General features: G+C 39.0%; 1 protein-coding gene across 1 annotated transcript; it reads right to left on the bottom strand.

The window, feature by feature from the left end:
• Positions 1-424: 424 nt before the first annotated feature.
• LOC139155259 (serine protease 27-like) lies at positions 425-13,872 on the bottom strand. Its single transcript, XM_070730370.1, has 6 exons — positions 13,762-13,872; positions 8,619-8,645; positions 8,375-8,537; positions 7,637-7,908; positions 3,822-3,988; positions 425-1,625 (listed from the first exon to the last, which is right to left on the bottom strand). The coding sequence occupies exons 1-6, from the start codon at positions 13,811-13,813 to the stop codon at positions 1,341-1,343; spliced, it is 966 nt and encodes a 321-aa protein (XP_070586471.1). The 5' UTR covers positions 13,814-13,872; the 3' UTR covers positions 425-1,340.
• Between the last annotated feature and the right edge of the window lie 1,430 nt (positions 13,873-15,302).

Below are 15,302 nucleotides of genomic sequence, written 5' to 3'. Positions count from 1 at the left end.
GTCCCAGTGGGTATGGCTAGCTGATGAGGCCAAAATAAGGCCAAAATAGATCTATCCTACTCTCCCTTAATTTTCAAATTCAGCAAAAAAAAACATGTGACACATATAGATAGAATTGTCATCTATCAATAAAATTAACTGCCTTGGAAATGGCCCTGGGTTGGGCCGAGAGGCAAATAAGGAGCTGTGATGTTCCTTCAAATACACCAGGGTGATTCGACACAAAAATATGTAACCCTTCCTGGTGCAGAGCTGAAGGGATTGGATACTGTAGCCTAGAGGATATTTCTCTGCCTCACAGGGCAAAGGTTGCAGTTCAAGTCCCAGTGGGTATGGCTAGCTGATGAGGCCAAAATAAGGCCGAAATAGATCTATCCTAGTCTCCCTTAATTTTCAAATTCAGCTTAAACATTTGACATATATATATATATATATATATATATATATATATATATATATATATATATAAGCAAGAATAAAAAACAAAAGAACATAACTATTTTTAAACTACATAAAAGAAATGTTCATTGAAGGGTTTCCAGTGGAGATCATTTTCCCACAAAGCATAATCGACAAGAAGTCGAAATTTTTGTAGTCCTTGCACAGAGTAGTGTTTATTTCTTTCAAAACGGAATAGTGCAGAATTACATTCATGTTCCATGATCTTCTGTGCGGGGATGCTGGGCAAATATATTGTTAGCAGCTATTTTGCCAACTAAACACTTTCAGCGAAGAAAAAATTGCCTTGTTCCTTTGCTTCATGGACTCATTGCTTTGTTCCTTTGCTTTGTGTACTCATTGTTCTGCTCCTTCACTTCCTGGACTCAATGCCTTGTTAACTTGCCTCATTGGTCTTCTTTCCTTGAAGCCATTGTACTAACAATGTTTTGCTGGACTACTTGCAGCCAGAGATAGCTGGAGATGTGTGTGAGAGCATTTTGCTCTAGGACTTGCTGTAAATTTTGGAGCTTTTGGGGGGAAATTAGAGCAAGAAAGGGGAGTTTGTACTATCAGCTGACTGTGCCTCTGTGCCTTTTCCCTGGGTGATCGCAATAAGATACAAAATACAAAAATAAATAGGAAAGCAGTGAGGGAGAAAAGTGAGGCAGGGTTAGGAAAAAGAAAAAGAAGTGTTGATTCCAACTCTCTCTGCTGCAATAAAATAAGGCATTAACATCATATCCCAACTTTTTTCATAATAATATAAACCAGCCATTTCTTTAAGAATCTATCAATCTAATAGGTAAAACACAAAATCAAAGTTTCATTATTTTCCACTTAAAGCAGTCATACAGATTATAGCAAGTAAGCTAGACAAATTCATACTCTACCAAGTTTTATTAATATATAATAATAGATATAATATTGATAGTTAATGAGAGAAGCATAGCTATATTAGCAAAAGCAACCAAGGAACATCCATTGCTAGGGGTACTTAGGTTTAGGGCATCAATGAAACTAGATTTTACTTCTGGAGCATGTCTCAAAATCCAATTGGTGTGGCTGCTAACCCGAATGTAAACACCAGGGCGTTTTGGGGCAGCACAGACATCTCCCCAGCTTACTATACCAGCCAAAACCCAATCTCCATTCCATGGACAAAGCAATGGTCCCCCTGAGTCTGCCTGTAAAATAAAGGAATAAAACATTACTTTCTAAGAATATAACATGAATCTTCTACTTTCAGAAAAAGTACTTGCGTATGATTGATAGGTGACTCTTATTTCAACCTTAGATACATGATTATATCATATTACCCAAAGACTTTAACCAAGACATTTTGGGTGGGATAAAATGCTCTGTATTCCAAGAAAGGAAAATGATAAGAGGGCTCGGAAGGAATAGCTCACTGATTTCCACTCATAGCTCACAAGCATGGGGCAATTGCCTCTCTTCACCCAATGATAAACTGACCTTGTTCAATCAGTATATTTGTAACAAAAGCAAATATTAAAAACCCAAATTTCAGTTTCCTCTTGAAAAAGCACATTTGGGATAACCATGAGAAACACCTTAGACAAATATAAAAAAGAGAGTAAATCTTACTCAGGAAAATAGATGTATACAAACAAAATACCTCTTATAATTATAATTAATAACAAATTCATTTTGCAGATATCTTTGCAATAAATGGAAAAAGCTTGCATTAAAAGGCATATTAAAATATATGAGAAATACAGAAGCCATTTTACGCTTATTTTGTTGTTCAATACATATTATGAACTGGTGCTACATTGCAGAATATTTAATGCTGTTTAACTAGCCCCATGAAAATTCAATATCTAAATTCAAGAATTTAGGAATAATTTAGTAATGTAGCAATTCCCCAATATTTAATAATTTAGTAGTGAACTTTCCTTAATATTAACTTTGGAGGTCATGATTTGACCAAATCCATCTATTCAGGGGCCAATCTCATTCAAGTAGAATGATGTTCCAGAGGACAAGTGCCATGGCAGAAATTATTTCTAGAACTCATCAAATGAAGTTCCTTGGTTGCTGAGACTCTACATATTAGAAGGGTAGGGAGCAAAGGTGGTTTCCTCCCAGTATGGACCAGTTCTTTAGAACTGGTAGCGGGAATTTTTCCCTGCTTGCTGAACCAGGTGCTGGTCATGCTCACAAATCAGCTCTCTTGGTGGCCCCATATGCACCACCATCTTTTTTTCTCCATTTCTGCATGAGGTTCCACTTGTCATCTTCAGGCTGATGCTTTCGGCTTTGTGCTCTGGTGAACAAAACGTGATCTGAGCTGCCGTCCCTCAACAAATACTGGTGGGTACATGTGGAGTGCTGGTTCAGCTGCTACAAGGTGTGTTGAAACTTCCTGGTTAGTTGGTGGGGTAACACCTTGAGTAATTGATGCAATTGGTGTATACAAATTAGTTGATGTTTGCAGATTAGGGGTGACATCCTGAGTAGTTGTGGCAGTTAGAGCCTGCAGATTAATCAGTTGTTTTGTAATGTATTGACTGTAGTGTAACATCCTGAGTTTTGGTTTGGCTGTGAGTTTGTGGTCTGGTCATGTGTTTATGGTGTGTATCAGTTTGCTTTGTACGCTTGTCGGGGGGGGGGATGCAGCAGTTGGAAGTTCTGCTGTGGTTTGGCTTTTTGGTGGTGGTTGTATTTTGTCTGTAGGCTCCAACTGTAGACCACAACTACTCAGGATGTCACCCCTAATCAACTAAACATCAACTAATCTGCATACATCAAATTCATCAATTACTCAAGGTGTGTGTGTATCTTTGTTGGCTCACGGTTAACATGATGGGCTTGTCAGCTGGAAAGCTCAGCTTGAGAATCAAGCTGCACATTGTAGAGTACGTTTCTGTCCTTATTCCAGCTCCTGTCAACCTAGCAATTTGAAAGCATTCAAATGCAAATAGCACATTCGTGGGAACATAACAGTGCTCCATAACATCATGACCGTTGGACATTACTGGCTCAATGGTCTTGAAATAGATATGAGCACCACCACAACCCTGCCTCTTGATAGTTGGCAATGACTAGCAGAGTAAAATCCGTGGGGACTCATTTCCCTTTCTCCCTATATATATAGCTAGGAGAAAAACTGCAATATGCTAAGAATGAATAAAAAAGAATGTTAGGTTCTGTAATGGTTACATTACTAGGCTTACAAACCAAAAGAATGTGAATTCTAGCTCAAACCTAGTTGAGTAATCTTGGTCAAGTCTCTCATCCCTAAAAAGAAGGCAAGAGAAAGCCATTCCCACAAATTTTTGCCAAGAAAAGGAACTTTGCCAGGTAATCAGTAGAAGTCAACAATGACTCAAAGGCACATGCACAGAAATGATTATTACCTGGCAAGCATCCTTCCCTCCTTCCATGTAGCCTGCACATATCATATCATCTTTTATTACAGCTGCCATCCCAGGCTCTTTGAAGTCACTGTAAAAAACCTCACAGGTAGCTCTATCAATAAGGGGGAGAAGCACTTCCTGCAAAAGCTCAGGTTCAGGAAGTGGGACTGAGAAAAAGAGAAAAGAAATGTATTTCTTCAGAATCCATCAAAGAAGAAAGCAAAACATCTGTTTAAAAGAATGAATTTCAGCAAAGTAAACAGTTTGTCAAGGTATTTATTGCTGCTGAAATCTAAACAAATGTAAACAATTATTCATCAAATATTATCCCTGCTCTTATTTAAGCAATTATTTAAATTACACAAATTCTAAACAATGATTAAAGGTGAATAAGCCTTTTTTCTGTCCAGGTGGGTAAAAAAATCTTTGATAACTTAATTCTATTTTTATTCATTGTTTTTCCTGCAGAAAAACTATTCTTTTATGTTAGTCTTCACAAACCCATCTCAAAATGTTACTTCATTCCAATAGAGTCAATTAGTAGAAGTTGGGGGCATCATAAGGTTCTAATTTTATGAGTATGTGTATTAACTTGCTTAACTTGTTTCTGGCTTTATTTAAGATATAAGCAATTAAAACAAAAAAAGTCTACAAAAAAACCCATTGGATAAAATAGATTCACATCTATGACAATACAGTATAATTTGTTTAATGACATCATTGCACAACCATCATAAAAATGGTTGTAGAATCAAGGCTGGCCATGTGGTACTTTGACTTACAACCATAATAACTTAAAACTAAACTTCTGATCCCAATTTTTATAATTCAAGGACTACCTATATTTCCACTAATTATTTGGAACATACTTACCTATGAGTAGCTATAAACACTAAAAGAGATGGAACCTCATATAGATATGCAGTAGTACCTCTACTTAAGAAAGCCTCTACTTAATAACTTTTCTAGATAAGAATCGGGTATTCAAGATTTTTTGCCTTTTCTTAAGAACCATTTTCTACTTAAGAACCAGAGCCCGGAAAAATTTCCCAGGAAATTTGAGAGTGGCACGAAGACCCGGCCAATTTCCTGCCATTCCCCGTTTAATCCCGGCCATCTCGGGCTTTTCTGGGCTGCCAGAGGAACCTTTCAGTGGTGGAAACAGCCTTGCACTGGGTGTATGCGAGGGGCGTGCTCATCTTTTTTTTTTTAAGCCTTAAAGTTTTGGATTTTTTTGATTCCCATCACCTCACCTTCTTCCTTTGGCAGCAACTGTGCTCCTCCTCTTCTTCTTCCTCCTCCTCCTCCCACCTAAATTTCGAGCTTTTATTTCTTTCCTAATAGGTTTGCACACATTATTTGCTTTTACATTGATTCCTATAGGAAAAATTGCTTCTAATTAAGAACTTTTCTACTTAAGAATCTAGTCATGGAATGAATTAAGTTCTGAAGTAGAGGTATCACTTCATATAATAGCTAAATAGCTAGATAGCTAGATAGATTAGATAGATTAGATAGATAGATAGATAGATAGATAGATAGATAGATAGATAGATAGATAGATAGATAGGCAGGCAGGCAGGCAGGCAGGCAGGCAGGCAGGCAGGCAGGCAGGCAGGCAGGCAGGCAGGCAGGCAGGCAGGCAGGCAGGCAGGCAGGCAGACAGATAGAGATTAGATAGCTGGGTAGATGGATAGAGGAGTAGAGGAAAAAGAGAGAGAGAAGGACAAAATATATAGACTTAGGTATATTGAAGATATATAGCTAAATTAGATAGATACCATGTTTTTAGGAGTATAAGATGCACCCTTTTCCTCCCTAAAAGTGGCTGAAAATTTGAGTGCGTGTTATACTCTGAATGTAGGGGTTTTTTTGAAGCTTTTTTTCAGCTCTAACTGGGTGCTAACAATCTTCCTAGTTCTTACCTTGCAGGCACTTTCATTGTTACTCTCTGCGAAAAATATTTTCCACGCCATAAGTCTTTTCAGGCTTTTTTTCATTTTTCTACTTGCTCTATGTTTCTTTCCAGCCTTAACCAGGTGCTAACAGTATTTCCAGCTCTCACCAGCTTGCAAGCTCTTTCAATGTTACTCTCTGCAAAGAATGTTTTCCAAGCTCTAAGTCTGCAAAGACTTTTTTTCATTGCTCTACTTGCTCCAAATATTTCTTTCCAGTCCTAACCAGGTTCTAACAATGTTCCCAGCTCTTACTGGCTTGCAAGTACTTTCATTGTTCCTCTCTCCAAATAAGGGTTTTTAAGCCCTAACCAGGGGATAAAATACTATGCTGAAGCTGACCAGACTAAGGATGCTAGCCAGATGAATATCTGGTAGGCAGATTTTTTCCCTTTTATTTTCCTCCCCAAAAACTAAGGTGCGTCTTATACTCCGGTGCATTTATTTATTTATTTAATTGGATTTGAATGCCACCCCTCTCCGAGGACTCGGGGCAGCCAACAGCAAGTACAAAAACAGAACAATAATATGAATCCAATTAATAATACATTAAAACACCCATTAAATTCAATTAAAAGAAAACCTATCAAACCAATCATTCACAATCATACTGAAAACATTCATTGGTCAGGAGGAAGATCTAAAAGCCCAAAGCCTGGTAGCAAATATGAGTTTTTAAACTCTTTTGGAAGGTGAGGAGGGTTGGGGCAGTGCGAATCTCCGGGGGAGCTGATTCCAGAGGGCCGGGGCTTCCACAGAGAAAGCTCTTCCCTTAGGTTCTGCCTAGAGGGATAGGTAGACAGACAGAAGGACAGACAGATAGATATTAGATAGTTGGGCAGATGGATAGAGGAATAGAAGGAAAGAGAGGGCGGGATAAAATATATAGATATATAGATATGCAGTATATTACACACTTCAGACCAGTTCTCCTGAACCAGTTGTTCTAATTCTGCATGACCTCAATATTAGCCCGAAAATGGCCTGAAAAGTGGCCTAAAATGGGCCAAACAATGCAAGAGGAAGAGACATGTCCATGGTCGCCTCATGCCAGAAGCAGCAACCTCGCACTCTTCCCCTCTCTGCTAGTCCCCTTCTTTGCACAGGATTGCCAAGCAACAGAGACAGAGAGGGAGAAGGGGGCAGCATTTCTGTGTACTTCCATTTCTGTGTGGCACTCTTCCATCAATGCTAGTGGTATCCACTGCCCCCTTCCCTCTCTCAGTCTCCACTGCTGGGTGATCCCGCGTGAAGAAGTGGGCTAGCAGAGAGGAAAGAGTGTGAGGTTTTCTTCTTCTGGGATGAGGGGATCTGGGAAGCATCTGTGTCAGTAGTGGGTCCTAAAACTGGTTGCTACTGGTTTGTGCGTGCACTTGTGCATGTGTGCGATGCTTCTACACATGCATAGATGTATCCCAAGCGGGTTGGCAGAGCCTCCTACTGCTGCCGCTACCAGTTTGAAGAACTAGGCTGAACTAAGAGCAACCCACCCCTGGTCTGGGTCTTTCTTACCCAGCTTCTCTTCTTCTCATAGCCAGCTTTTTTGGTCTAGGTTGATTTAGTCTCTCTCTCTCTCTCTCTGTCTCACACACACACACACAAACATACACACAAACAGGCTGGATCTTTCTTTCCTCTTACCCACTCTCACCAGAGTCTCTTGGATTCCCCCCTAACCCTATCTGTCCAATAAAGGTACCACCCACAGAAATGATGTAGAGTTGGCCACATCCACTCAATCACATGACCCCACCAGCACCCCCCTCCCCAGTCACTCATTAGGGCAGAGAACCAGTCCTAAAAAGTTTGGGTCCCACCACTGATTCACGCATAATGTAGAAATATATCCGATAGCCTCACCTTGTGGTCCAATGTTCCCCCAGCCTGCAACCCAACAACCCAATCTGGGAGGGAAGACAATGGAAGTTCCTGGTAAACAGGCAGGCTGGATACGCTGGGTGAAATTCACAGGGCTTTCGAGTTCTATTAGTGCAATATCATTGCCTTCTATGAGCTTAGTGAAGTTGGAGTGAATGATAATTTGCTTCACTTTTACTAGTACCGACTCTGGTCCAGGATTGGAGAGATTGTAGGATCCCAAAAGAATGGCAAATAGAGGAGGATCTGAGAGACTGTAGACAGAGAAATTGGCTAATAAAACATAAACAGGAATATTGGAATGAAAACGGATATACTGTTTAAAATTCAGCCACAAAGAGGAAATTGAAATTAGGTAGTTAAGAGAAAATTGAAGAGATTTTTAAAATTATGGTTGGGAAACAGGAAAAAAAATCTTGTGAGGAGATTGGGTTTTATTATCTCCGCCCACCACACATACCCACAAATCATAGAATCTACTGGACAAATGGTAACTGAAAACTCACTTCCTTAGGAATGGGAGAACATGAGTTAAGACTGGCCAACAATAGCTATAGTTTGAATGTATGCTTTCTCTGTGAAAAAATGATATAAACTTATCACCAGAGTGCCAGATCTCTTGGTAAAGGGAATGAAGTTTTACAAATTAGTTTCAGAAGTCTGAGAATCAACCTTGTGAGGTTTTGTATGAAAGGAGTGGAGTTTGGAAACTGATCTCACCTGGTAAAGCAATGTGCTGCTGTTAGAACCCAGCGTGAGGCAATGAGGGTTCCCCCACAGAGATGTGACTCAAAAATCTGTACGCTGGCCTGCCATGGCCATGAACCCACCTCAGCCTCTGAACCTCCTACTATTCGGGAAGAGGGGATAAATCGGCCACAAGCTGTGGGGAGAGCAACATAGGAAGATTAATGTCTGGGTCCTGAGTTCCCTGCAGCTGAAATCCATGGAAATTTTTATTCACCTTGAGCTGGCTGGGCCTCTGTAATGCCTGTGAAGACAAGAAGAGAAATATCAAAAGAAATTGAATGGATTGAACAGGATACCCAAAGATAAAACAGAGGAGGGCGTATAAATAATCTAGAAATTATATACAGTACTACATTAGGATCACTTTTAGATCAACAATGTCTATCATGGCATGAAAGATATATTTTTGAATTATTTATTCATCTATATAAATAAAAATGTAACTCTCCTTTTTTCATGACCTCAAATCTCAGAAAGCTTTTCACCTATTGCTTTGAAATTTTGACACAACGGGGCATTTGATTACAGGCCTTTTTATATACCAAAATTATATGACTGTCATACCTGTGACAGGTAAAAACTGGTAAAAAACATAGGATTGGCTGGTGAAAAACATAGGAGGTGCATTTTGAATGGCTGATGAAAAAGATAGGAGACGCTGGTGATAATTTTCTCTCTTTCGAACTATAAAAGAAAGCTTCTGTGGCAGGATAGAAAAATAATTTTGCTCCATTTTTAGTAAAGCCCAAACAATTATTCCTTCCTTCCCTTAGGTTGTGGTCATTTGGATGTAATCTATCCAGGACAAACTCGAGCTTCCTACCCATTAGGAGCTTGGCTGGGGTTTTGCCAGTGGTTGTGCTAGGTGTTATATGTTGTGTTCTTAAAAGTTTGTCTATTTGGGCTTGCAAGTCCCCTGGACCTAATCATCCCAAGGCTTCTTTAGTGACTCTTATTGTGCATTCCGCTAACCCATTGCTGCTCAGCTTGAAAGGAGCTATTAAGGTGTGTTTTATTCCTTGACTTGCTAAAAATTCCTAGAATGCTGTGGACATTAGCTGAGGCCCACTATCAGACACTATTACATCAAGCAGCCCATGTGTGGCAAATAATTTTCTTAATACCATAACTGCTTCTATGATTGCTGTGGGCATTAACACAACTTCCAGCCATTTAGAGTATGACTATTAAAAATGTTTGCCTGTGGAATGGCCCCACAAAATCTGTATGCATGACCAAGAGCCCTAGGTTGTTCCCATTCATACACAGGGGACTTTGGGTGCAATGCCCTAGATTCCTGGCATAGAATGCCCCCCGCAATTCAATCCTCTATGTTTATCCATTTTGGGCCACCACACATAGCTCTGTGCCAGTGACTTCATCCTGACCATCCCTGGGTGCCCCTCATGTAAATTCCTTAGAATATCCTCTCATAATGACAGAGTAGCGAGGACCCAATTTCACCAAAATAAACAGCCCCTTTTCGCTGCTAGCTCATGTTTTCATTTTGCAAAAGGTTGGAGGTCAGACTTTACAAATTATGTTTGTTGGTATGGATGTTTGTTAGATTAGGGGTTTTTTGGTGGTGGGTGATTATAATTGGGTTTGTTAGGGTTCGGGGGTTTTATTTTTTGTTGTTCGACTTCTTTTTATTTATTGTTTTTATTGTTGTAAGCTGCCCTGAGTCCTATGGGATTGGGCGGCATAGAAGTCGAATAAATTAAATTAATTTAAATTAAATTTACTGGTCCTTGGGGTCACCCCCTCCTCACCCAGTCTAAAATAATGCAGAGGTCGGCATCTTTCCTTTTCTCTGCTGTGATTAGTCCTGACCTGTGAGGTTAATGCTGTTGTTGTGAGCCGCCTCGAGTCTGCGGAGAGGGGCGGTATATATACATATACATATACACATACATACATACATACATACATACATACATACATACATACATAAGCAAGCAAGCAAGCAAGCAAGCAAGCAAGCAAACAAACAAACAAACAAACAAACAAACAAACAAATTGCTTGTCTTTCACACCCTGGAACCTGGGCCTGATGCCATCCCTCTTCCCCTGGCTCACCTGCCTGGCCTGGCTAAGCTGCCTAGCTAACCACCCCTCCCCCCCCATCCTCCAGATTGCTTACCTTGCTCTTTGGACCAAATCCTGAGCTGCTGGTCATCAAGTATAGCTTGCTTCACTTTTTTTAAATCCAAAAAACAAACAAATAGTTATTTATTCAATTGAAGGAAGAAGGCAAGCACCCAGTTGCTCACCAATGAGATGGATTGCATTGCAACCTGCAATCCATCTTCTTTGTGATCAACAGATTCTGCCTGCCTGCCTTCAATTGGGTAAATAACTGGGTGTTGTTGTGGTTGGCTTTTTAAAAAAAATAAAAATGGTAAAATGGGGGGGGTATTTCTTTGTGGTTTATTTTAGGAGTTTTTTAGACATAGCCATTTAAAAATTAGGAAGTTTTAAATTTAGCTGCTCTTATCTAAAAATATAAATAAAATAAAAGTGGAATGTTGTGTGCTTTTGCAATTTTGGTTAGGCAAGTGTTGGACTAGATGACATCCAAGGTCCCTTCTTCCAACTCTGTAAATCTGTTAAAATTATTAAATGTGTTAAATCTGTTGCTAGTGCCATTTTGTGTACTTTTGCATTGAGTATCAGTCAGTACAGATGCCTTTGCATGGTGTGCAAGCTACTTGTCTTTTGTGTGTAAAGTGTAAAGCTTTTTTTTTCAGATTTTTGTGACATCGACTTAGCCATTTGACCAAGCCACACACATCTAGTCACATGACCACAAAGCAAGCCCAATGAGTCACTTTACCACCAAGCCACACACATCTGAAGTCATACCTACCAGACCTCAAGCCATGTCCACAAAATAAGTCACGTTCACAGAACCAGTAGGGAAAATGTTCACTTTTCACCCCTGACTTGATCCATATCTGAATATAATCCAAGATTCAAAGCCATATCCTCTATTTAAGTGAAGAAACTTTGCAGTGGAATGATACATTAGTTTTAGCAATAGATAACAGTCTATATCTGGTAAGGTTTGGAGCACCCAATTAGCACCATGTGAGAACACCACAATTTGAAGTATTATTTCAACAGAAATTCTTGATAACAACAAAGAACCAGTGTCTTTGTATACTTTTGCTACTATCTAATGATTTTCCACATTTTCGCAGCCAAAATATGGTACACCCTACTATGAAAATCAGTGTCAGATCTTGGATGTATGGGAGTTAAATCCATCAACAGATAGACAGAAGATGTGAATTTTCTCTTTCATGAAGATGTGCCTTTCCATCTTTAAACTTTTCTACATTAATGTAAGTTTTCTACTCTCTTAGTTATATGCTGTATTATCATTCATACCATACTGATTCTAATTATTGCAAATATAATAAATCATTGCATTCAATAGAAAAGGCATTTTTGAAATGACAATAAGCAAATGAAAACCATCTTTCGAATTATGCCTTCTAATATTAGAGATAGCTGATATATAATTTTTGTCTCTACTTCCTATAGTTCTGAGCCATGTGGCTTGGAGTCCAGAAATGAATTGGGTTGCCTTCTCCTGTTTTTTAATATTTATCTAATATTTATTTAGATTAATCTGGAAAAAACTTGGTCCTAAAGATAAATATAACTGAGTTGTATATCTCAACCCATGGTGAGTTAAACGACGCCATGACCTTTAGTGCCTGGAGGACTGTTAGGAACTGGATGGGGAGCAACAGGTTGAAACTGAACCCTGGTGAGACCGAGTGGCTCTGGATTGGTGGTTATTTGGTACATGGAGAATTGCCATCTTGGATGATGTGGCACTGACCCAAACAAATCCTGTGCATAATCTGGGGGGTTTCCTGGACTCAAAAGAGCGGGTGGTAGTTATGGCGAGAAAGGCATTTACACAACTGCGGGTTATGCACCAGTTATGCCCTTTCCTACCCACAGTCACTCAAGCCTTAATCACCTCCTGTCTTGACTATTGCAGCATGCTCTAAATGAGGCTGCACACGAAAAGTATCTGGAAACCTCAATGGGTGCAACTGGTGCATGGTTTTGTGTAGACCTTGATGCATACAGGTATTATCTCTCCTGTAGGAGTTGCTTGGTTGCCGATTCACTTCCAGATGCAATTCAAAGCCTTTGATGGCTTGGGATCAGCCCTCTGAGGGACCATCTTTTGCCAGTCACATTGACCTAGCTCACTAGACTGGAGAGGCAAGGAATGTTGCGGGTCCTGTCACTAAGGTGATATATTTGATGGGACCAAGAGAAAAGGCCAGTGGTGGCTTCCTCCATCTGGAACATCATTTCTTCAGAAATTAGACTGGCTTCTACTCTTTTGGAAAGCCCTGAAGACGTTGTTCTGCCCGCAGGCCTGGAAAACCCACAGTGAAATAGAGCCCATTAACTGGCTGGTATGAGTATGTGTTGTCACCTGGTAAAGCAGGTTTATTATTTTATTATTTTTATTATTTTTATTTCTTTTATATTGTAATTTTATGTCCTGTAAGCTGCCTTGCCATGTGAAATTAGGCAGCAATATAAATTTCCTAAATAAATCAATAATAAATATATTTTAAAAAGAAAGAAAGAAGGCATCTGTAGTGTAAACCTCAGGAAATATTACAACAGCAAAATTATGAATCAAGAATAATCACAGCTGAATGAATCCTTCCAATCCAAACATTGAAAAAGCTATATTAAATCAAATATATTTCTAAAATTTCCAATAAAACAAAACAAACCCTTTCTCAGAATCCAAATAATAAATTCAAAATATTTTTAGTAAACAAAGAGAACATTAATTTAAAAATCTGCTAACAATCCTGTATAAAGCCAATCTCAGCTAGATATACAAGAGTCGGAAAAATGCCCTGGAATCCATGAGTCAAAGTAATTATTACACTCTTATTATCCACAGTTATAAAAATAATGCATGTGTAATTGGAACACCCAACGAATCATTTCCCTGAAATTCACCTCCTTAAAAATAAAGGATTACTTTAAAATAAAGTGTTTCAATTAAAATAGGAAAGAAATAAGTGATACATTTTCATTCCATTCTACTATCAGATCTAGAGTCTTAGCCAATTGCATTAATTTAAAGTAGAGATCATTTCTAAAATCAAAGCTAGTAAAATAAAATTAGTAACCTTTCCTGGATTAAATAGGCTGGCCTCTCATCACCTATTGATGTTTTTGTTTAATTTTTAAACATAAAAAAATGGGTGCCTAGTAAATGAGAGAGGAAGAATGAACATATTTGTATTTTATGTACCCACTTGTTTTGAAAAAAGTGCCTTAAACAAAAAATATTATCTTACCCATCAGAAGAGAGAGGAGGGCTAAACTTTCAATCCCAAGAAATCTCATCATCTTTATTTATAAATATATTTTGATTTAAGTCAAGTAATAAAAGAAGAAAAATGTTAACAGGTAGATGAAGCATAAAGGAATATAAATGTCACTGTACTCTGACCTCCTTTTATAAACTTTATACTGCTTATATAACTCCTCCTAGCATCTTAAAGGAAACAGTTTTTGTTTAATTAATGGACTAATGTATCAAGATTTTCCCAAGGAGCCTGAGAGTTAAAACTTAACTCATTCCCAGGGTAGGGTGGAGTCTTTTAAATTATAGTCAAAGAAAAGGATAGGACTATAAGAGTCCAGAGAGATCAAAGTCCAGTCAAGTATTTACAAAAGGCTAAGAAGGAATACATGAAGGAAACAAATGATATTATGTGACTGATCATTCCAAAGTGGCCATCTTTCCAAATAATACTGTATTTGAATATAGTGTGTGCATTTAAGTTTTTTTTTTTTACAGATTTCTAGGATTGCTCAGGTCCTACTGACCCCACTGATTGGAACTTCTGGATATAGATTGAGGAGGATACCACATATGTAAAAGATCACAGGTCTGTTCTTGAAAAAAGCAAACTTAGAATATCATATTTGAAATGAAGTCACCAGCAATGGACCCACTGTAGGCCCGGTGGCTTGGTTCTGCCTCAGTAAAATTCTTTGTGCCACAGAAACTATGAAGTTCTTTTTATCTGTCTAAGAAGATAACATGAAGCATACACCAAAATAGCTATGCAGCCTATACTGTACATCTTGTATTTTTTTCAAATATCAGTCAAGTATTGCTCAAGTCAGATTTAGCTTCTGAAGACTTCATGGACACATTTGTTTATTTTATTGTTATTCACTTTTATCCCAACTTTATTATTGTTATAAATAACTAAAGGTGGTGAACGAACCCAATACTTCTTCTTCCACCATGCAGGCTGCATAGCCACAGTATGCAAATAGTTTTCTTTGTGTTTTACTGTGGAAAAATATCCACTGGAAGATCTGTTCCTAGCTAAGTCCAAATGAACAGGCACAATGATAAAGCTGATGTTCATCCAAGGGCATGGGGTGAGGTATCATCAATATACCGATGATACCCAGTTATACATCTCCACCCCATGTCCAGTCAACGAAGCAGTGGAAGTGATGTGCCGGTGCCTGGAGGCTGTTGGGGCCTGGATGGGTGTCAACAAACTCAAACTCAACCCAGACAAGACGGAGTGGCTGTGGGTCTTGCCTCCCAAAGACAATTCTATCTGTCCATCCATTACCCTGGGGGGGGAACTACTGACCCTCTCAGAGAGGGTTCGCAACTTGGGCGTCCTTCTCGATCCACAGCTGACATTGGAACATCATCTTTCGGCTGTGGCGAGAAGGGCGTTTGCCCAGGTTCACCTGGTGCACCAGTTGCGGGCCTATTTGGACAGGGAGTCATTGGTCACAGTCACTCATGCCCTCATCACCTCGAGGTTCGATTACTGCAATGTTCTCTACATGGGGCTACCTT

The sequence above is a fragment of the Erythrolamprus reginae genome, unplaced genomic scaffold (assembly GCF_031021105.1).
Source record: "Erythrolamprus reginae isolate rEryReg1 unplaced genomic scaffold, rEryReg1.hap1 H_1, whole genome shotgun sequence".
Taxonomy (NCBI): domain Eukaryota; kingdom Metazoa; phylum Chordata; class Lepidosauria; order Squamata; family Dipsadidae; genus Erythrolamprus; species Erythrolamprus reginae.
The sequence above is the reverse complement of the archived record's forward strand: the minus strand, read 5'-3'. Positions and strand labels throughout refer to the sequence as shown.

Bases quoted from the DNA above. Each gene is read 5' to 3' on its own strand.
- LOC139155259 (XM_070730370.1), bottom strand. From the start codon at position 13,813: ATGATGAGATTTCTTGGGATTGAAAGTTTAGCCCTCCTCTCTCTTCTG. The intron at 8,646-13,761 runs GTAAGATAATAT...TTGTCTTCACAG, and splicing joins CCTCCTCTCTCTTCTGATGG to GCATTACAGAGGCCCAGCCA. The intron at 8,538-8,618 runs GTGAATAAAAAT...CTCTCCCCACAG, and splicing joins AGAGGCCCAGCCAGCTCAAG to CTTGTGGCCGATTTATCCCC.